The sequence below is a fragment of the Camarhynchus parvulus genome, chromosome 4A, assembly GCF_901933205.1.
Source record: "Camarhynchus parvulus chromosome 4A, STF_HiC, whole genome shotgun sequence".
NCBI classification, from domain to species: domain Eukaryota; kingdom Metazoa; phylum Chordata; class Aves; order Passeriformes; family Thraupidae; genus Camarhynchus; species Camarhynchus parvulus.
The window spans coordinates 6679279-6700707 of NC_044600.1; the positions used below are offsets into that span (position 1 = coordinate 6679279).

The 21429-nt window shown below is 41.9% G+C and overlaps 1 protein-coding gene across 2 annotated transcripts; it reads right to left on the reverse strand.

Annotated features, from left to right (window-relative positions):
• Positions 1 to 2337: 2337 nt before the first annotated feature.
• LOC115914894 (protein FAM122A) lies at positions 2338 to 18329 on the reverse strand. Of its 2 annotated transcripts, none has more exons than XM_030967740.1 (10): positions 18003 to 18329; positions 14682 to 14760; positions 10714 to 10770; positions 8607 to 8650; positions 8473 to 8527; positions 7957 to 8049; positions 7412 to 7500; positions 6717 to 6778; positions 5615 to 5711; positions 2338 to 4485 (listed from the first exon to the last, which is right to left on the reverse strand). In XM_030967740.1, exons 1-10 carry the CDS (start codon positions 18149 to 18151, stop codon positions 4326 to 4328), a joined length of 885 nt encoding a protein of 294 aa, XP_030823600.1. In that variant the 5' UTR covers positions 18152 to 18329; the 3' UTR covers positions 2338 to 4325. The 2 variants fall into 2 exon arrangements, with proteins under 2 accessions (XP_030823600.1, XP_030823599.1); XM_030967739.1 differs by having other exon boundaries at positions 6717 to 6781.
• Between the last annotated feature and the right edge of the window lie 3100 nt (positions 18330 to 21429).

A 21429-nucleotide genomic window follows, 5' to 3' on the forward strand; every position in this document is an offset into this window, starting at 1 on the left:
TCTTAAAATAGCAAGCATTTTCTAAGGTCCTTAAGAAGCAAATAAAAGAAAAAGAAACCAAACTAACAGAAGAATTTTAAATTTGATAAATGCCAGATCTGTCTGAGGAATCTTTGTGGCACTGGGGATGTCTCACCAGTTCCTTGAGAGACACAGGGGAGCCAGCACGAAGGGGTGGAGGCTGTCTTTGGTTTTGGTTTGAATGCTCCTCCCCCCTTCTGAAATTTCTGTTCCCGAGCCAGCTCCTGGAAGTCAAACAAGGTTATTCTCCTTCAGCTTATTTTTTTCACCTCCTCTCTTGTGCTTCTACCACAAAGCCCCAGTGGTGGAAGCAGTCTCAGCGTGTGTGGGGTCTGGGTCTTTGGGATGTTGGGTGTCTGCCTCAAGTGCTCCGTGCCAGAGGAAAAGAATCTCCTGAGCAAGGCCTGGGCTGGATGGCAGCTGCTCTCAAGTTTATCAAACAAGGATGCTCCCACCAGATATGCAGAAATGGGAAGGCTTCACTGGTACTGGTAAAACAATCACTCCAAGAAAATGAACCCGAGGTGACAATTTTTACCCAGTTATTGAAAAGGATTCTTGCCAAGCACTCCTCTCTGTGTCAGTAAGGTTTTAATTACTGTGCTGTAGCTGTAAACATTCAGTTGCATGTACAAATATTTTAACTTGTTGCTTCCAGGAGAAGAGGGATCAACTTAAACTCCATCTGCCTGTTGGTGATGAGAAAGGTTGCTTAAAAGAGGATAGGAAAAGCTCACACAGTTTAATTATGACTCCTGAAGCTCTCTATTTTAAGTAAATGAGTTACGACTCCAGCATATGCAAGAATACAACAGCATAAAGTGAACATTTCTGAAATGATGACTGCTAAGGCAGGCACAAGCTGTTCTCAAGCTCAGGGAGTGCTGGAGGTCCCTCCAGTCACTTCACCAGCAAATCATTGCACAATAGCAGGGCTGGACTCACAAACAGCACTGATACTGGAACCACAGCACACATCTATAAATGGAAATATCTCAGTCTCACCAGGCTTTGGAGACTTGTTTTGTTTCTATGGGTTGGTGATCATTTACATGCAAGTTTTCTGAAAAAAGGTGAGAAGTAAGAATTTAGGATTGAGTTCTTACCCTGATCTCAGGAGGACCTTGGGCAGCTGCTCAGCTGAACATTCAGGTCACCTGCCTTGCTGGCAGCACACAGAAGATCCTGCAAGTCAATCTAGCTGAGGCAGAGGCTCATTTTTCCTGGCATTTGTACCTCTTCCAGAGGGAAGTATCTATCCCTCTGCTAAATGCAGCAACCACTGAAGGGTTCATTCCAAAAATACAGCCCCTGAGCGCTGGCACAGTTACCAGTGTTCCCTCAGCAACTGTGTCACTCTGGAGAAGGTGAAGGAAGGAAAGCACCCATCCTTTGTCAAGGAAGACACAGCAGCCCCAGAGCTGATTTACCTGCCAACAAATCCTGCAGGATAACTTTCAACCAGACCAAGCAAGTGCCAGACCCACGTGTGATTTCTGGAAGGTGCCATTCGTGGCAGAATCCCAGAGAGAAGCAGAGGCAATATTAAAAGCATGAGTTATGGACAAGTACAGGGTTGATTATGTGCATTGTATAACACCCCGATTCCCTTTATCCAGATACATATTCTGGAGTATAATTGATTCCAGAATTTTTCATTTCAGTGGAAAAAACCTCTGTATGTGTCACTGGACTCCAGGGAGTGGAACTGCAGCTTCTTGGTGACATGGAGATAAAACACTCCATGCTTTCCCACAATTTCAATGCAGTTTCTGTTTTGCAAAAGCAGGGAAAGGAGCAGATACAGATAAATAACTATTTCACTCTCCTCCAACAGCATTAATTGACCCAGAGAGGTTGTGGATTCCCCATCCCTGGAACTGTTCAAGGCCAGGTTGGACAGGGCTTGGAGCAACCTGGTCTGGTGGAGGTGTCCCTGCCCCTGGCAGGGGGTGGAATGAGATGGTTTTTAAGGTCCCTTCCAACCCAACCCATTCCATAATTCTATGATTAACTGCCCTATTAAAGCAAACCACAAAGGCTCCCCACTTCTTCCCAAAGGTTAAGACCTTCAGTACTTCCCACCAGCAGGCAGAAACTTCTGTCTTCTTTATTTCCCTACCACTTCCTCTAGGTATAAACTAGGGACACATGTAACTCGTATTCAAAAATGTTTGGGTTTATTCTTCTTTATTCCTAGAGCTGTCACAGACCTGCAAGACAGCATTGCACGAGGAAAACAAGGTAAGTCTGCTGCAGATATTCATACCTGCTTGCATGTTAACTAGACTGGGTGGAAGTAAATTACAACAGATATTCTGATTTTAAAAGAAAGCATTTAATCCCAGAAGGAAACAATAACATGGTTATCTAAAAAAGTGCAGGAACAGCAAAACACGTTTATTTTTCCATTTATTGGCACTTATTTGAAAAATAGCATAAATATTCAACAGAAAAGAGACAAGTTGACCCACACTCAGCTATTAAATCCCCCTATACGGATGTGTCTTCTAGCAAAGTCTGGAAGAAACACCAGGAGGTTCCTTCTTAAGTAAGATTAAAAAAAAAAAAGAGTCTTGCTGTCACCACAGAAGAGTGGTGGCACAGCAACTCTTTGGCACAAACCTGAAACTGCAAAGCCAAACTTTGCCTCAGCAGAGAGAGCAAACAGAGCCCAGCACTCCCGTGTGCCTCTGCCAGGGGACAAAGGGCAGCTGGACTTGAGCAGGGGCTGCATCCAGCAGGGTGATTATTACAATAATTTAAGAGGAATGATACCAGAAGTAAACCATGTCTTATGTTAACTAGAACAGAGTCAGACTATTAAATACATTCTATTTTCTCTCTACAATAAGGACACACAGAAATGGGTCACTGGCCCTCAGGTCGCCAGGTCTTCGCACTCCAAGTCATCCCTTTCTCATTCTGGTGGCTGCTGTCAGTCAAAGCTTCATCCATGTGAATCTTTCACAGCAGAGTTCAGGGCAGGTTCTTCTCCTACTTGAGGAAGTTTCCACACTTTTCTCACTTTATGACACACTACAAAGATTTAGCATTTAAAAATAAAACATTTTGCTTCATTCTTAACCTCTCTGGAGAGAAGGTTGGAAACCACATAGCACAGATGCACAGACATGTACAAAAAGGGACTCAGCTGGGGGAGTTCAGCTGCACAACCCCAGTGAGGGTGTCACTGCAAAATCCCAGACAGCTGTCCATAGGGGGATCTGCAAATTCTTCCTCCTGGTTGGGGAATTTCAGAGTTGAGATCAGGATGTCTCAACACACTGACTTTTCAAGCATCTCAGATTACCAGATTCCAGGCTTCCAATCAGCATGTGAAGTTTTCAACAGCAGAAATGACTTGATGTCATTGTTTGAGGAAGCAACATCAGGAAATTAAATACATATTAAATATGTTTGATGGCCTCAGGCTGTAAAAAGGCATTCAAGACTCCTCACCATCATATATGAGGACAAACACTGACTTAAAATAATGCATTTCTGAAGTACTAAATACTACAATCTCAGGATTTAATTCATTGTTCCAAATATTGTCACTATTTTTCCCTATTAAAAGACCTTTAACAGAGCATCTACCACTCCTATACATCCTCTAAATGGGGAAGAAAAAGAAACAAATGCCAGAAGAATGTTCCACACCTAATTTAGATTTAGTCACAACAGCAGTCATGATCATGAATGAAATCCAACATATAAATTTGACAATTTACCAACTTGTTATTTTCTCACATCCACATTCTGGAACACAGAATTGATTAAGAGCCAATCATAGTAGAACACAATAATATTAATAATAATCAATTTCCCCCCTTCAATATTCTCCCTTTCATATGAAGAAGAAAAAAAAATATAAAGATCTAACACTCTGGGAATAGAAACAATTAGTAAGCTGCTTCATTGGTTTTAAGCTGAGGACAAATGTGAGTTATCTGCTCCTCCACAGGCAGGGAGGACACAGGCTGCTGGCAAGCCAAGTCTTCCACAAGCAGGACACAAGTCCAGTGTTTGTAACTCTTGCCAAGGAGATCACATCACCGCAAACCTGCCTGCTGACTGACGTGAGCACCCAACGTGTCTGCAGCCCAAATGCTTCTGTACTGTAGTAAATGTCATACAAATCACTAGAAAGGTGAATTCCTCCTCAAGGAACTATTCTGGAAGTTTTCTAGAAGTAATGACATTGCTGGAAGTTCCTATGAGGAACAGAATGGGTCACGCACAACAGAAAGTCGGGGCGATATCCGCCTGTATCCCGGTGTCCAGCAGCAGATTCCTGCTCCTCAGTTCATTGGTAACTTGGCCATGAGATCCACGGGCAAAAATGGGGATCTGGAGTCAGAGAGTGACACTGGAGAGTCTGTGCTGGTGCCAGCTTCAGCTGGGGAGTCACAGGAGGAGCCTGCACTACTCCTGTTGTCATCCAGGGCGTGTGAGGACAGACTGAAAACAGAGGTGACACCAGGGCTGAGAAACGAGGCACTGGCTCAGGAAAGTGCCCAAAACCAGCCCAAATCACCCCAAAGCCACCCAAACACACATGTGCAGCTGTGAAGGAGCAGCAAGCCCTGTGATTGTGATACCCCTGCAGCCACACACACAGCCACTTCCAGACTCATACAGGACACTCTGCCCATGTTCTCCTTTGCTCACCCAAAATGGGGCACAGATCAGAAGTTCCAGACTGAACAATCCCCTCCAGCTTTACTCCATTCTCAAAGCCCTGGGCCAGCACAACAACCTGAGGCCTTTTTGCCAAGAGAGCCAATGATAAATTGTCCATCTTCCATTGCACTATGTTTTTCACAGGACACAAATTCATAACTACAGCTGATCTGTCATCAGTGATAGCAGCAGAGTGATTTTTTTTTAAATTACCATCTCCTACACCAAGAGGCAGCAACTGAACCCACACTGCTATTCCCACTGTAAACAGGGTGTGCCAAAAAGATAGGTTTTTAAAGTACCTTTAAAACATCTACTTTGTTATTGCTACTCAAAGCTTCTGCACAACTTGTACATCAGCTGAGAGGCAAAAACACAGAAATACAGTGAACAACCCTTGACAGTTGTGTGGGCACACCCTATGCATGATTAACCTTTTGACTAAAACACTAAATCAAAATCCCTTACAATTACCAATCACTACAATTTTTAACAAAGTACTTTTTATCTCCTCCCAGCTCCTCTGACCCTCCAGGGAGGGTCAGACAGATTCATGTTCCTCTGTGACTAAGAACAAGGGAAAAGAAGAAAACCCCAGTTCATCCAAAAAGTATCAGCATTCACATCTGATTGCAATTTGAATCAGACTCCAAAAGCTGTCATCCATGAGGTGTCTTTTCCTAAACATGCTCAACATCCCATGTTATCAGCCAGGTCTAGAAACTGCAGAATTGAAGGGAACATTGCTGCCTGTTTACTGTGATAATTTCAGTGCTGTAACATTATGAGGTATCTCTACTAAAAAAAGACAAAAACAAGCACAAAAACTTCAAGCATTCTCACTGCTGGAAAAAAAAAGAGATTTGTAATGCTTCTGGTGAAGGGACAATAAAGAGCACAGATTTACCATGCCCCAAGGTCCGCCTGATGTGCAGCCTCAGGGGTTAGCATGGTGGTGGATCCTTGGAATAATCTTTTTGGGTGATCTTCCATCTCTGTCACACCTTTGGGAAGAGATAGCGAGTGGTAAAAATTACAACTCACCTAAATGAAAATCTGCTTTCAATGTACTTCTACAGAGCAAACAGAATAGAGGTTCAAACTTAAAATATTTCATATGTTGAACATAGAATTTAGATGCTGAAATTTTAAAGACTGTCTATTTTCTGGAGCCATTTTGTCCAAGCTTCTGTACAGTTTAGTGAATAATTAACTAAGGCTTAGATATCAGATATTTATTCTTCAGTAGTGAAGAATAATCCTTTTGTTTCAGTTTACCGAGCTATTAGCTATCATTTCATTGACCAGCTCCACCAGAGTAGAGAAGCTGAAAACAAGGAAAAGGAACAAGCTCCAGAATTATCACAAAACTTTTCTATAGACTTTGATTGCCAAACACTCTGGAGGAGGAGACGATAGATATATGCTTAAAAAGGCTATGACAGAAGTCAGATGAAAGTGTTTTAAAAGCTGTCTCAGAGCCAGAGATGTTCTGTAACAGAGGTGAAGCTTGAAGACATAAAAATAGGTGCAATAAAATTCCAGAACTTACTTGAAGAAAAATGCAGAAAGACAGAGAAACATTTCCTAATAAAGCTGTAAGGTGCCTACCAGGCCTGTGCATCAGCTTTGGGTTTTGAAGAGTTATTTTAAATGTGCAGTACCTGTGTGCTTCAGACTTTCAAAGTTTTCTGTTTAAGTTAAATATACCAATAGTTGTATTTATTGTTTTGTTTAGCAGGTTACATCAGATTTTTTGTCACATCTATATGACCACAGCAATGGGGAGGAATTAGAACAAAACAATTATTAGCTTTATGGAATTAAAAGCTTTATGAAATAGTAAAATCTAATTTAATGATTTATCTGTTTCATTATGTGCAATATGTTCTATTTCTAGTTACTTTCTGAAGTATCAGCCAACTAGGCAGAATTATGAAGAAAGCTATATGAATTCTGATATAACTAACAAGTTGGCCTGTTGTATTTGCCAAACCCAAATACTGCACCTTTTCTTTTGATTGATCCAAGAACACTTGGTCGAATGCAGTTAATGGGGCTCTGGCTTCTCCTGCTAAAAGAAGACAAATGCTGCACTGAGATCACCATTGAAAGAGAAAGGTTGAAAAAAAGAATCAAAAGATATTCAGAAAACAAACTACTGGCTGGAAACCACTAAGAAAACAGGCATTAAAACAGCTTATCCAAAAAAAGACCTTTTTTCCCCTCTGAAGATAGGCCAGGAAGGACAGAACTGAGCAGGAAATGTTTAATTACATTATTTCACAACTGGGGCAGTCTAAAAGCTCTCATCCAAGCACTGACTACATCTCAGTTGACAGGATGAACTGTGAGGGCCTAGTAAAATTTAACTGTATGCCCACATCACTCAAAGGAGTAACAAACCCTAAATCTGTTTGTGTTTTCTTTCCCTCAGAATTCAATTACTAAAGATGTGAATGAGAGCAATATAGAGACTACACTGGGAAGACAGATGCCACAATGCAGCCCATTTCCCAATGCTATGACATGAGGATTTTGACAAATGTTTTACAACACTGTAAAATCTAAACTCTGCATGAGTATATGAAATTGTGCTTGTGCTCAGAAATCAATTACATATACAACAAATTCTGGTATTTCAAATGCCTACTATGAAGAAGCTACATTAATTTTCTATCTTTGGTATGATCTGGTGACCTACCTTGAAAATCTCCTTGTTGGACTTGGGCTGGGACTTGGAGGCAACCCACTGCTGCTCACCAGACTTTGCAAAGATGGTGAGAAACATTGCTGAGAGGAAAAGAGTTTGTGTTATTATAAATACTGTATCACTCCCATGTGGTAACAATTGATGCTTAACTGCAGAGAAATAAACAACCCAGTATCAAATTCAGCAGCCAGTCATTGGCTATACTGAGACATCACTTTTTGCTATTGAGAAAAAAAAATTAAAATTGCACAGATCCCATTTTCATGCAGATGTATTTCACTGTACTCTGGTTAAACAAACTTATTTGGTTTTTATTAACCACAGTACAACAGCTGAACACTCCACAGAAATTCACATCCACAACATTAGCAGCTGGTATTTTCTGGTTTGGGGTTTTAGGGGGTTTTATTTACTCTCTAGTTTCTTGTTTGCAGCTGAGGTAGAAAGGAGCAGGTGGCTTAATCTTTTGCTACTAATTTGGTTGAATTTATTTAGCTCTACTTAAGATAAAATCATTATTACCACATTTTGCTCACCTTCCCTATTCCTCGTGTAGGTGAAGGAGCTGGAGAAACTGGAACAAAGTCTACTTGCTTTGGAGATAGTGATTTTTCAAAATCATTGTCACTCTGTAAACAGTACGCATAATTAATTTCACGAGCAGGTACCTTAACAAGAAAAGGACTGATTGGTGTGAAATCCCAAAGTTATCCTCCATCATATCAACAATTATTAGGCAGCCATTTATGAGCTTTTGCTTAACAAAAACAAAAAAGCCTTAAACATTACATGGAGAATATCAGAACATGGAAGAAAATCTGAATAGGCAGACATCCATGCAATTTCCTTTTCACACAGCAGCCCAAGGAACCCACATGTACCTTGAACAGTTGATAATTCTATGCCTTGTTAGTGTGAAAAAATGCTGATCAAAAGCAGTACTATAACAACTTAACTGTAGGTCAAGCTATCAAAGGAAATGTTGACATGAGAGAGTCTCTAGTGTCCTGATACTGATGATAGAAACACAAATTAAAGCATGAATGCATTACCAGGCTCAAGCTCTCCTCCCATGAGTGGCTCATCTGCATTGCTACTTGCACTTCTCTATAAAGAAGAAAAGAAATGTATTGTGCTGGGCCCACAAATGGCTGCAGTGACTGTTCTGCTTTGCCTTAGTGCTCACCTTTCACGAACGGTTTCCCTGTTCAGCAAATTCATTCCTTCCTCCTAAAAGATTAGCACATAGAGAAATAAGGTCAAAAAAACCCCCACTTTGTTCCAGCAAATCAGAAAAGCTGTGGTTTCACTTCCCTTTGGCATGTGGAAAATTTAATTCAACTTGGTTAAGCAACAATAACCTCAAGTTCTCATCCATAGAGAGGAGTGAGGAGGAGAGGATGAGAAAGATGTAGCAGGAGAGACCATCATGTAAGAAGTGCTTATGTGAGCTGGTTGTTTCCCAAGCAGCTTTATTTTCATTACTAACCAAGAAGTAGCTACCAAACTGAATAACGGTAGTATGAACCAGAAATTCTGCACATGCCAGAGCGTCTTTATGCAGTCTTGAGTAATTTCATTTTCCAAAGGGGATGCTAGTACAGATAAACCTCAAAAACATGGCTGGATCTTACCTGACTCTATGGATTAGTGACTAACTAGACACTTGTCAGCATCTCATTTGCAATACACTGCATTGCACACAACGAATTCAGGAGTCAGTGAGGGTTTTTTTCTTAAAAAAAACTCCATAAAATATTATTAAAACAGATCAAATATATATAAAATTAAACTAAACATTAACACCAAGTACAAACATGACTCAATCTCCTCTTAGGCAGACACCGTTCCTTAAAATTAACTGAATGCTACCCAGTTTATTCAGGGAATGAGTAAGCTCCCTAATTCAAAGTAAAAGTTCAAGTAAACATTTTCACAATCCTCATCATAAGTAGGAAGAGTCTAACTTCTTCACCTGTGTGATAATTTGCTCAGATTTGAAAGAGATCAGAAGTGAATCACACAGGTTCTCAGTGAATATACAGGATATGGAATTAATTCCAACTAGTGAATCTAAAGCTCAAACACCAATCAGGAAATTACATTGTTTGCTTCAATAAATGGATGTCACAAACATGGATGCAGAAGCATTTTCCAGAAGATTGAATTATCAAATTTTACTTCAGGTAATAGAGCAGAGCCATAACAGTTCATTCCTTTGCTCTCAGCATAATTCTCATTATATCTCCCTGCTCACTGCAGGGGGGTTGGACCAGATGACCTTTAAAGTTCTCTTTCAACCCAAACTAATTTATGATTCTATGATATTTACATATTAATCCTAAGCGTTTTTATATTGATAAAAAGAGCTGTACAACAGACCTGAGTGCTTCAGAGTCTACTCAAGCCAGTAAATTATTTACATAATGAAAGCAAGCAGTTATTTTCTTCAGGATTACTGTGCAACTACCTTAAATAACCGAGGTAGGAAGCAGAAGTTCCTTCCACCACTCAGGCACCATACCCTAAAAATGCTGCCTGAAGCATTAAATTGTTTTCTTAACTTTTGACCCTTTAAAAACCAAGCCTATCCATTGAAAACTAGCCAGCTAAAAAAAAAATTTAAAAAAAAATTAAGAATCTTCAAGCCAATTTTATATCCACTCTACTGTCAAAAAGTGGCGATATAAAATGAAGGAGACACAAGAGTTGGAGCTTGTTGATTTTAAAGCTGCAGTCCTCAGCCTGTGGTGTGCTGGCTGGGAGCAGAGCTATTTGAGCCTGCTCAGATATTCCCCACACCACCCCCCTTCCCAAGTGTTTGCTCTGCTGCCCTTCCCCCTCCATTCCTGCTGTGACAGCACAAGTACAGGGATCTGGATAAGAAAATTATACAGATGAAAAATAGCCCAGCCAGAAGAGTACAGACTATTTTTCAGCCAGACTGCTTCCTTATCCTGCTCATTTTCTGGCTGCACAAGAGTCTTGTGCCAACACAAGTTAAGGAACACTTTGTTATTGGCCCCGAATATTTATGCTGGCACTACTGCCAGAAACTTGGTGAAACTTTACCCTAAGGGTTTACATTAAAGGTTTCCTTTCTAAAATGTCCATTTTAAGAATCTTCTCTCTGCTTAAATCTTCTCCTTGCTGTAAGATGCATTTTGCTTCATGAAATGTGGAACTGGGCAGGCAGTTTGAAAATAAAATCTACAGCCAGCTGAAGGACATTAAACATTGCAAAAAAACCCCAGCCACCTATAAAAAAGTCATTTAGAAGAATCTGTGCTTACTTGTTTGATTTGATGAAGACGGCTGCTAGGAATACGGATAGGAGATGATGGCACAAACTGCAAAACAAAGTCACACACAATTGAAAGTACAGCAGAAGGGAGGGAAAGGTGCCACAGAAATGTCAGTAAACTAGTGTTGCCTCAAACTAAAATTTAACAACTAATTAAAAAAAATCCCATATCACTTATAACATTCTCAGTGTAAAGATAACCTACAATACTTGCAAGAATGTTGCATTCTTGCATGTTAATATGTATTTCCACATTATACTGCTTTGTAAGCTCACAGATGCTAATTGGTATCAGCCTGGCTTCCATTCCATTTCCAGGCAACTAGAACTGACAGCTTTCCCCACAGAATGGAGCTGCTTTTCACTAGCACACTGTCACCCCCAGTATATATGTTGGCATATATATTTTCCTTTATGTGCCTCAGAATATTTATTTTCATTTAAGTGGTCCAGAAAGCTCCCCAATAGATCCCTTAAAATACAAAGACAAAACAACAAATTGTACAAAAAGGTTCCTGGATTGGTGTCTGCTTATAAATGAGTACTTTGACAGGTGAAAAAAATCAGCTATTAGAAGGCCAACAAAGAGTTAAACACTTTCTTTATGGTTTCTCAAGAGCTTCACCAATTTGGGTGAAATGAGAGAAGACGTCACTAAAAATGGTCTTCTGTTAATGTTGACAGTTTTGCATCAAGATCTCACTGGAATGCTATGATCTAAAACTGCACACCCAAAACCGAGTAATTTAAAGTGATTATCTTCTCAAAATACCATTTTCTTTCATTAATTTCCCATCCCTCACATTGTCAGCCCTCAGTTTATTTATGTCATAGCCATTCAGGGAACAAAAATTCTAAACTGAAGCCTTGAATAGAGGTTTAACTTCTCTGTAAGATGACAATCCTTCCAAAAAATAAGGTGTCTTTTCAAAATGGATGTGTTCAGCAAGTAAGGCTTGCATTATTATAGGTGTTTTTATACTTCATTCATTATAAGGCTTCATCTGCTTCACAAAACATTACTGGAGCTCTTCATCATGCTGAAGCTGGAGACAAACACTCAGTTAACTGTTACTGCACCATCTTCCAATCAGTGCCATGGAGAATACAAGGATTTTGCTGCCTGACAGGGTGAGTTAGCACAGACTATTAATGCTTCATACATCCAGAACCCTCCTTCTAAAAAAACAAACATGAAGACATCACACCCTGCTTCTCACAAAAGAATTCAGCCTATCAGGCTCACACAGAGGATGACTAACATTTCTGCCACAATTTAGTCATCACAATACATAATACTAAAGTCCAACAACTATAATATCTTGATTTGCTAGTTTTAAGGTCCAGTTTAGGTCAGCTTTACTATTATACCAGGTTCCCAAAAATCCTGTGGACCTAATAAAAATTCCTCCAAGCTGCACCAGCCAATGCAGACCTTGAGTTGACCTTGATTCTCACACACAGAAAAGGATTTGGACAATAGTGCATTCCTGCCTATTCACTCTGTCATTCCACAGTAGAAATGCATTTGTTCCACTCATTATATTCTAATTTTATGACTGTGATCCACACACTTTAAGGTTTGACATTAATAGAATATGTAAAAAACCAGTGGCTTGCAGTATAAAACAAAAAATATAAAAAGACAATTAAGTGTTCCTCTGCAGGGTCTGATGCACAAACACAGCTCTGAGGATCCTACCTCTTGTTTCCAACAAGTCATCATCCTTGCTTTGTCAGTGTGTAAAACTCACTTTTGCTCTGTTTGCATCCTTTGATTTAACTCTTGTGGAAAGAAACCTCAGTCACTTTCAAAGGTTACTTGCTAAACTGAACCCATATATTAAAATTATGCTACTCAAATCCCCATTGTTTTAAGAGAGCAAAAAAAGCCTATTAAAAACATTACAAACTATTATACTATGACCTTTCCCCCAGTACAGTGTGTCAGATACTGTGCTCCAGAGCAGGTAAAGCAGTGCCAGGCTGGCAGGAGCCACTGCCCAGGTGAGCAGGGACTGCCCCAGTGCCTGTGCCCTGCCCTGCAGTGCCCTCTGCCTCCTGCAGCACAGCCACTTGAACCCAGCAGGGAAAATACCCAGATTAAAAAAAAAAAAAAAAAAATTAGAAAAAATTTAACATCAGCTTCTGCTGAAATAGCACCTAAACATCTAACCACAGACTCAACTGCTCTGCTGAAGCAACAAAACAAAAACCTCAGCTGTGGAAAACAAATCAAAAAAACATCAAAACATTTACTCATTGGTATCTCCTGGAAGAAAATAAACTGCAGATACTGCAGAGCCTGATTAACCCTTCCTTGGCAATTACATGTAGTGTCAGAAAACTGCAGATCAAGCCCCAGCCCAAATGGCAGCACTGCCCTTGCAGTCATCATTATAAACCAGCTGAAGTCTAACACTTGGAGAAACTGCTCCAAAACCAGATTGTGGAACTCAGCTGAGCAACTGGGACAGCACTGAAGCTGGAGTTGATGGTTTATGACCTCCAGTTACCAGAGATTTTAGCAGCTCCTGTTGTTCCCCTGACAGGGAACACCACACAGATTAGACAAACACTAACCAACTTTTTTTCCATGAAATTTAACAGAATATAAAATTTAAGCTGTATTTGTAATACTTGTAATAAAGAAGTTTCAGTTGCTTACTGAATCTTTTAACCCTCTTACAGTTTACACTGCAGTAAAACTTGGATTAGTTTTCTTAAATAAAAAGAAAATGGTTTTGAAATACAATTTATCACCTTCTTATGTAAAATTTAACTTACAAAAGTAAATGTGATCTAGTTCCTTAGAATATCTCTAACATCATAAAACTAAATGTACTTCTTTGCTATAGGAAGAATACCAGGGAAGGTTGCTTAGAGTCCTTGATGCTAAAAGTTTAATTTTATCACAAAATCATTTATCTCTGGATGTTCCTGGTTTAAGATCACAGAAGGATGAGAATCTCTAAGATTCTTTCCAATTTCATCCTCCCTGCCATATTCAACAGAACCGTAACCCAGATCAAAACTCAAAGGAGCATTTCAAAGCAGACAAGGCACTGATATAGCAGTCAGTGGGGAACTTGATTTTCAGTGTAAGTAAAAATTAATGTATTTTTGCTAGCACCTGGTCAGCTGGGAGTGAAGAAGAAGGACATTTTTTAATAGCATTAGTGTGAGGGGAAGGGTTAGGAACATCATCCTATGAAGATGGAAACACTGGTCAACTCCAGGAGACTGCAACATTTATGAGGGGCAGGCAGAAGTGCAGCCCATCAGAGAGTTAGCTCCTGCTTCCCAGCAAGTTCTGGGCAAGGCATCCTGAATAAGCATCTTTTTAGCCCAACAACTGAGGATCTTCAGGAGTAAACACAATAAACTGAGCTCTTGCCTTTGTTTTTTTCTCCTCTTGCCTGACCACAAGCCCAAACTGATTTATAGTAAGCTGCTGTCCTAAAAATATGAAGAAAGATACTTGATTAAGAAATCTTGACCATAACACTTTCTTTCAGTTTTTTCATCTCAGCAGGAGAAAGGCTTTTCTACCAATCTTTTCTTATATATAACTATTCTGGTTCTGTTACAGATGCAACTTTGCTGAAGTATTTGTCTGCACTTTTTTTCTTAAGCATCAGAAATAATTTGAGACATTAATTACTGTTAACAGTACAGTTACATAATTTGTTTTGTTAGCAAGCTACCTTTCTTACTCTACCTTGGAACATCTATTTTACAAGCAAAGTTATGATCACAATGAAATACAAGCATTCTCCAAGCCCAATGATCTATAAGTAACATTTCATTACAGCTACAGCATATTAATGTCACAGTCTAGAGCCTTGGTTCTGAAAGCAATGTGGTATTGGTGTCACAGGCTGCAGTCTAATTTTGTTTATTGCTGTTTGCACACTACTGCCTGGCAGCTGTGGGGTGGTGCAGGAGTTTCCTTACCAGGCTGTGCCGATTCATGACCGTGGTGCTGTTCCTGCGGGTGCGCAGGACGCTGCCCTGGAACACCTGGGAATTATCACTGCAAAAAGAAAACCCCGTCAGTGCCAAAGCCATTTCCTTCCTAGCAAAGAGCCCCTCTTCACACCAGCTCACTTCCAAGGGCTCTGACAGCTCTCCTGTGGAGACAAAGCACTCCAGAGACAGGTAGGTGAGAACTCTTTCAGCTTGTTGGCAGAGAGTGCAAATCAACTCGTTCATCCTCCAATTCCCAGCTACTTCAATTAATGATTTCAATTAATCATTTTGTGTCTTCAGAATAATTGAAGAATTGTTTAGACTGTGGGGATTTATTATGTTTGGAATGGCTGCGGCTTGTATATTGCTTCAAATGTCATTCAACAGAACAAATGTATAAATGGCTTGTAAGCAGTAACTGAAACAAGCTTCAATCCTACAATAAAACAGAATTTAAAAAATACAGCATCTTGATAAATCTTACCACCACAAACATTTAATATCTTCTGAACATTTTTCCAGCAGAAGTTAAATTAAACTTACAGTAAACCTAGTTTTAGGCCCCACAGCAGCATATCCATTGAAATGGTACAGGGTTATTTATCTGACACAAAATGAATTTCTTTCTCAAGGCAATTTTAGTTCTATTGATTCCTAAAGCAAGTTTTACTGGTCATGTCATCACCAATGTTATCAACAGCCAATGATCAGCACTCAGTGAATGCGACTGCAGAAATAAACTTTTTTTCTAGCAACCATAAAAAAATGTTGAGCCACAACCCTACAATCCCCATGCCCAAAAATCAATGAGGAACTGCAAAGGTGAACAAATCCAAATGCAAGACTGTAATAAGATTCAAATTACAGTCAGAATTCACATTGTATCTTTTTGTTTCAGCTGCTAACCTGAGATGAACAAAAGCCCCCCACAAATACAATTTCTTTAAAACTAACCTGACCAACAGCAGTACCTTGCTGTAAGGACTGATAATCCTACTGCACTTTCATGACACACCATTGTCAGAATCCTCTAGTTTAAAACACACCAGTTGGACACATAAGTTTTAGACAGCTTTTATGTAGCTGTAAATAAAAAACAAATAAAGCTTATACTGTGAAATAAAAGCCAACAGCAACTGGCATAAGCACTGTACTTTCTGCCAAGAAAAATGCATAGACTCTCCTTCTCCAAAATGTCAAGTACATAGGATCAGACATCATTTCCAATTTTCCAAGAAGTTTCACTCAGCTCCCACCCGAGAGATCAAACAGCTGCCATGTGACAGAGGTGGAAGAGGAGAAGCTGAAGGGATCTGTGACATGGTGTTTAGAGATGAGTTTTGGCTGAGGCCACCAGCCACAATTCCTTTCAGTGTAAGTGAACTGGTTGGCATGCAAACACGGGACAAACAGCTCATCCTGAAATCCAGGGTCTGAGTCAAGAAAACAGGTTGGAACAATCCTGTACCACATTACCACAGCCTGAGTCCAATATTCAGTGCTAACTAGCAGAGAGGGAGAGAAAAAAGACCTACAAATAATCCTATCTTTAATCCCCCTCGCAAAAACACCAGGACTGGTCAGATCTCAGACCTACTTTTCACAGAAAACTACAGTTCCCATTAAAAATCAATTTTATTTGGCACAAAAACAAGAGTTAAAAGTTCTGTGAAATGTAACTTTTGTGATCTAAAATATTCCACTTATAACTGTTCTCTGGATCTATGGCAACTCATTTTCCAAATTCCCTACTAAAAAATGAAGAAGTCAAAACAAGAGGCAGAGGAGAAAAAGCAAGCTGTGTAAGAGCAAGAGCTTTTGTTTCAGTTTACCCAACAAAGCCATTCTGGGAAAAACTGAAGTTTCTTGCCAAGAGCTGCAATCTTGCAAAAACAGTATTCTGGTGGAAAATTCCAAACTAACAGGCAAACCACTGCAACCACCTCAGATTAGTTCAATGGCATTTCAGCTTTATTTGTATGAACACCTAACCCACAGGGTATGCACAGTGCCAAGGCAAGAGCTCAGGCTTACCCTTCTATCTGCCCAAATCCTGAACTAAATAATTTGTTTGGGTTTTTTTTTAAGATCCAAGGGTCTTTCAATTTCCAATTCACAAAAGGCTGAGATTATAAAAATGTCTTGTCTCAGTTACACAATTAGTTTACCTGCTCAGAAACCTCCCAGGGGAGAGCTGCCATACACAATCCTTCCATACTGCATCAAAATGTAAATGGGAGTTGTTTCATTGTGATTACGTAAAAGAATCAAAATTACATTCACTTAACATTAAATCACAATAGAATAAAAACTAATATTTCATCTGAACTGTCAGACACTGTTAACCATTTTGGTAAAAGAGGCATGTGAGATTTGTTCATTTCTTGATATCCAGTTCCTTACAGAAACAGAAAAGGAAAAAAATCAATCCACCAGGAAGTACTTATCATTTAACATACTACAGTTTATGAAACTTATTGTCAATATGCTCTCCCCAAATGCAGACACGCCACTAACAGCAGCAGCACATGGACCACCTTACAGCTGGATGGAAGCCACACCATGTAGCAGATGGGCATCTCCCAACTTCTCAACAGCCCAGAGGAGACAACCAACAGCCCTTTGGGTTATAAACTTACCCAAACAAAACTGTACAAGAAACCCTACCTGTCTGAAAGCTTTCACCTGCCCTTGCCTGCCACTGCCACTTTCTGTCCTGTCGGCTGAAGAGAGCCAGAGCTGGCAAACACCCAACCCTCCTGCAAAGAGACCTGCCACAGGCTGGTAGCAACATCCAAGCACAACTGTCCACACAGCACACGGTATTCCTCCCAGTAATGCATATTACAGAAATTAGTACCAGCCAGGAAAATTCCTGGCCACCTGACACACTGTTTTACACTAAATGCAAAACTTACGTCAAGGTCCCGTGAAATGACCTTCCTGACCAAATTTGCCTGATTGTTCCGAAAGTATTTACTGTTGTAATGATACACAGAGCAGTGATTTATTTTGTTCAGACCCGATCGTCGCGATTGTTATTCGATGCACAAGAACATCCACAACTCTGACGTTGCGGACGGTGTTCTGCAACACACAGCAGCCCTTGGTGAAAACAAGACGTTCTAGTAAAACCAAAGCCCGTCTTCCCGGGCTTCCTCGCACCCCTCCATACGTTGGTATGTTCCCTAAATCCCTCCCAGCCCGGGACAGCGCTCAGGATCCCGCTTTTCCCGGTGGCCCCGCGGAGCATCCCCGGAGCCCCCGCACGGCCGGGCCGGGCCGGGAGCCCCCCGGGCCCCTCACCTGAGCCCGTGGATGAGCGGGGCGCTGTTCGACCGCCTCAGGCCGCCGCCGTCGCCCGGGGCCGCGGCGCTCCCCGGCGGCAGCTCCAGGTCCAGCTCCATCTTCTCCTGAGCCATCGCGGCGGCTCCGGCTCCTCCCGCTCCGCCCATCCGCGGCCTCAAGCCGCCGCTGCCCCGGCCCTGCCGAGCCCGCGGGCGGGGGGGCTGCCGCAGCAGCGAGGCCGCATCCCGGGGCTCCGGGGGCGGCCCGTGCCGGCTGTTCCCGCTGATTCCCGCAGCCCCCGCGGCCCCGCGGGCCCCGGGCCGCTCTCCCCGCCCGGCCCCAGCGCAGGCGGGCCCGGCCGCAGGGCGCAGGCGCAGCGCTCGGGCCGCGGCCGCTCGGGCCCGGCTCCGTGACGGGACGGAACGTGAGGGGAGCGGACGGCTGGGGGACACCGCGCTGATCGGAGCGCAGCGTGCTTGTCCTGCAGAGCTCTCCGGCCAGGGGACACCGCGCTGATCGCTACACAGCGAAAATTCCGTCTCCGAGCTCGAACCGAGATGTTCTCGCTCGCAGAAGTTCCAGCGGGTGGTTCTGTGCAGGCCCAGACAGCTCGAGGAATAAAGAATAAAACCAAACGTGCTACGTGTGGCCCTAGTTTATACCTAGAGGAGGTTGTGGTGAAATAGATTGGAAGGGCAGTGCCACACTGGCTGGTGGACATTGCTGAGGCTCCTAACACTTGGGAAGAAGTGGGAAATCTGGTTTGCCGTAACAGGCTATTAACTGTAGAATAATGAAATGGTTTGGATTGGAAGGGCCCTTAAAAACCATTTTGATCCATCCCCTGCCATGGGCAGGGACATCTGCCACTATCCCAGGTGGCTCCAAGCCCTGTCCAACCCAGCCTTGGACACTTCCAGGGACAACTTCCTCCTAATATCCAGTCTAAACCCACTTGCTTTTGATTTGAAGCCATTCCCCCTTGTCCTGTCAATCCAGGCCCTTGTAAATAATCTCTCTCCATCTTTGTTGTAAATTTCCTTCAGGCACCAGAAGGCCACAATCAGGTCATTCCAAAGCTTCTCTTCTCCAGTTTGAACAATCTCAATTGTCCCAACCTTTCCTCATAAGAGAGGTGCTCCATTTCTTCATCTGTTTATAGGGAGAGTTTCAGGCAGTCTTTAGGAGCAGAAATAACCAGAGAAAGAGGGTAGATTATACAAAGCTAAAACGTTTTTTTCATGGGCTCCTAATTTATCTAAGGCTGATGGCATTTTGTGACTGTGACTGTGTTGATTTCACCCACAGGGCTATTTCCCTGACACTATTAAACACCCCCACAACATCGCCCATTTCATGCCCACCAGTCCCTCTGTCTCACTGTACTCACATATCTCATTCTTTCAGTCTCTGTTGCCCCACTATGAATATCCATCCTTCACCCTCCCAAGGCTCTGTTTAACATGTCCTCTCCCTTCTAAACCCTCTTGCCATGGTGTTATCTAACTCAACAACTTGTGATTTCCTCATTTCCATAGTTCTGTTCCACAGGACAACTTTCCCCTTCCCTCAATACCCTCCTTTGAGGGTCACCCTGACAGTCCCCTCTTTCCTTTGGACATATATTCCCATTAAAGTTCTCTTGGCTACAGTGAATCCTGGTCAGACAGCAGGATGATGTGCCTGGCACTGGAAAATTTGAGAACATGGAGCAGATGTTTTTGAGCTCTCAGCCACATTTTGGATATTGTTGGCTTTTTCCTTAACAGTATCCTGGTACATGGCATTTGAAGCTGTTTGCTGCCCTCAGTGGCAAGGACATAATACAATAACTCCACAATAAAAATAAATAGCAAAATCCACATAGTTTAGTGCTGTAGTCAGATCCTGCAGGTGGCTTTTGTATTAAGAGAACCAGCATATTTGTGAGTAGATTTCCATTCAGAGCTAGAAGTTTTGCTAGGAACTTTCACCTGATTTGCCTTTTAGGCAATTCTAGCCATGGAAAATGAAGGTATGGAAGCTGTTCCAAGCTGTGAAATGCTTGTGCTGAAGCACCAGACAAGGATTTTGGTGCAGGTTCTGTAAAAGTGTCGTATTGCTTTTAGAGAATGGTGGCAGCAAAAGATGATTAACAGTATATTCCTTTCACAGCTGCAGATCCTAAGTTTCCAGTGAATCAGACTGGTCATAATTATTAGAAATTAAGTAAAATTATGTACATATTTACGTTCTCAGTCTTTGCAGGAGATGGCAATTCTGTACCACCTCACAGAAGAGTGTCATTATGGGCTGTGGTAGGCCACAGTGTAAGGGGCACAGGACTGTGAAAGGTATTTCTCCTCTGCAGTAATACAAGATAAGGATTTTTTCTCTGGGTTTTTCAATATGAATACATTAAAAAATCCTTTAAATATTTTAAATGTAATCTTGTGAGTCTTTTAAGTCAACTCCATGCATCTCTGTGCATGTCAGCACAAAGTCCTTCATTAATAACATAATATCAGTGAAAGAAGTGTAAGCATCAACAACAGTTGATGAGACACAGAGTCCCCAAACACAGAAAAATGGAATATGCTCAAGTCAGTCTTGATTAACAGAAAAGGCAAGGAGGTACCATAATAAATATTAAGGTACAGACACAAGAGTTGTAATCAGTTATCTAGAAGCATCTACCTTCAATTGTTTACGAGAATAATTCATCTAGGTGTGTTCCCAACTAAGGTAGTTGAAATGCTGAAAAACCCTAACTTTTCTATCTTAACTGTTTCAACATGTAGTACGCAGGCAAAAGAACTGTTTTATCCCAGGAGAAAATTAAAACCTTTTAAAATTTGGTGCTGGGAAAGACCCTGAAGGACCCTGCATGTAAGAGACAAATATGTTTGATGCAACAGCTATTGCATAACTGAAAATATTGTAAAGTAAGCACAAACTTTGATGCTTTGATCACTTAAAGTGGGTTTGCCCAGGTCAGTCCAAACGTGAACACTGTCAAGAACTAGGATCACGTCTCCTAACGAGTTTTACAGCAGATTTCTGAATGCTGAGCCCACTCTCATTGCAATCAAAGCCCTGGTACGTGCTTCAGCAGCTAGGGAAGGCTGGGGAGAACACTGGGAAAGCCTGCGGGACTCAGGTCGGCCAGGAACTAATCTTGAAGCAGGCTGTAAAACCTTTTCCCCACCGAGACGGGAAAAGGCGCCGGGTTTGTGGCCGGGGCGGGACTCGAACCCGGATCCTGCTCCAGGTCACGGCCCGGCCACGCCCCCGCGGCGCGCGCGTCCTAGCGACCGTTGCGGCGTTTCAAACACACACACGCTCCTCCCACAGCCAATCAGCGCGCGCGCCGGCCCCGGGGGCTGTCGGGAGCTCTCCCGCCTCTGAAGCAGTGCCGGGGTGCGGAGCCATCGCGCATGCGCCTTGCGAGGCGGGCGGTGCTGCC

What these genes read in the sequence shown, in the direction of transcription:
- LOC115914894 (XM_030967739.1), bottom strand. Translation starts at nt 18,151, where the DNA reads ATGGGCGGAGCGGGAGGAGCCGGAGCCGCCGCGATGGCTCAGGAGAAG. An exon ending in AGGGAAACCGTTCGTGAAAG is followed by an intron (nt 8,528 to 8,606) that starts GTGAGCACTAAG and finishes TCTTCTTTATAG; the next exon opens with AGAAGTGCAAGTAGCAATGC. An exon ending in TGGATCAATCAAAAGAAAAG is followed by an intron (nt 5,712 to 6,716) that starts GTGCAGTATTTG and finishes CTCTTCCCAAAG; the next exon opens with GTGTGACAGAGATGGAAGAT.